Genomic DNA, 1,449 nt, shown 5'->3' with positions numbered 1-1,449 from the left:
TTTAAGCAAAAAAGTGAATAACTTTTCAAAATACCTTTTAAATCAAGAGCTTACCAAAATATCTATATGTGTATATCAATCTGCTTGCTGCCAAAATATGAATACACTTATTAAAAATTGTAATGGTCCATCTTATTTACTGCTGGGTATGTTGGTGACTTTTCTAGGAAAATAGCAATTTATTAATAGTTAGTAGGTAATAGGGAAAATGATCAACAGAAGAAACATTGTTTACTTGATGTTTACCAGAAGAAGACATTCAGGAGCTCAATAGTGACTGTAACTCATGTAATTGAATTTGAGATAAAAAGGTTAATTGGAATAGAATTTTAATAATTTGGCCTACTGAAAGGACCACAGTGCAACTCTTGGTATTCCTTTGGTAGTGCTTAAACAGCCTAGAAGAATTCACTGCTTCCCCATAGCTGACCTCAGACATTATCGAATGTCTGTTGCAGAGTCTCCATCATTTGTAAACTTTGTACCTTGGCTCTACTTGAATTACAGAACCACATTGCAGCATATCTTATGCAGTGTCCTTTTTTAAAAAAATAATTTTCTCAGGCTGCAACAACAGAGTCTACGGAATACTTACACCTCAAAGATAAAAATAAACCTGATAAAAATCTGCCCATCCTGAACAGTGTTGATGATATGGATTCAAAACTGAAAGGAGTTGGAAAGCCAAGAAGGTTCTCCAAGTTTGCCCTCTACAGGCAGCTCTATAAGCACCACCTGCGTGACGCGGATAGCATCAGCAGCATTGAAAGCACCTCCAGTAAGTCGTGGTCTTTGCCAGAATTTACCTCAGCTACACTCTACTCCTCCATAGCCAGACACTATATACGTGGTTTTAAAATCTCTTTTTCTACAACGGAGTAGAATGAGCAATGTCGAAAGGTCGCCGTATCATCCTATTCAATATCATGCCATTTATGGCTTTGTTTGCCTCATTTTAGAACAGATTTATTGTTTTATTCACACAAAACAGTCATAACAAGCACAATTCATGCTTCTGATGGTAGAATGACTAAGGGTTTCTAAAATACGCCAAGCTGTAAAGGAAAAAGAAAGGTATTAGATGTACTTTATAAACTTTTCTTAGAAGAAATTTCATTTCTCTTCCCATCCAGAAATACATCAAGCTTATATCATCAAACATAAGATTTTCTACATCTTATAAATTTACCAGTCTTTTAAAATATGTCTTAAAGCTCTGCAACTTTCTGTGGCACAGAATGTTATGACTGATTTTATAGCCCTGCCTTGGTTGTAAAAATGATCAACCTTGCTTTTCAGTTTAGAAAACTTGTTTTATATATATATATATGCATAAATGTATATATTTCTTGGTAAAAAAAAAAGAACTTCTCAATTTCTCCAGGTTATTTTAATCACTATAGAAGTCATCAGAATTTAATCCATGGTTTAAAACCCCACTTCAAACTC

The 1,449-nt window shown here is 34.3% G+C and overlaps 1 protein-coding gene across 2 annotated transcripts in view; it reads left to right on the top strand.

Annotated features, from left to right (window-relative positions):
- PLD1 (phospholipase D1, phosphatidylcholine-specific) overlaps nucleotides 1–1,449 on the top strand; it is a 166,258-nt gene that overhangs the window by 91,425 nt on the left and 73,384 nt on the right. For both annotated transcript variants that reach the window (XM_012640228.1, XM_012640227.1), the window contains one exon: nucleotides 565–778. In XM_012640228.1, the coding sequence (XP_012495682.1) occupies nucleotides 565–778 (214 nt within the window). The remainder of the gene's footprint in view (nucleotides 1–564; nucleotides 779–1,449) is intronic.

The sequence above is a fragment of the Propithecus coquereli genome, unplaced genomic scaffold, assembly GCF_000956105.1.
Source record: "Propithecus coquereli isolate 6110/MARCELLA unplaced genomic scaffold, Pcoq_1.0 Scaffold15, whole genome shotgun sequence".
NCBI lineage: Eukaryota > Metazoa > Chordata > Mammalia > Primates > Indriidae > Propithecus > Propithecus coquereli.
This window is presented reverse-complemented; position numbering and strand designations above follow the sequence as displayed.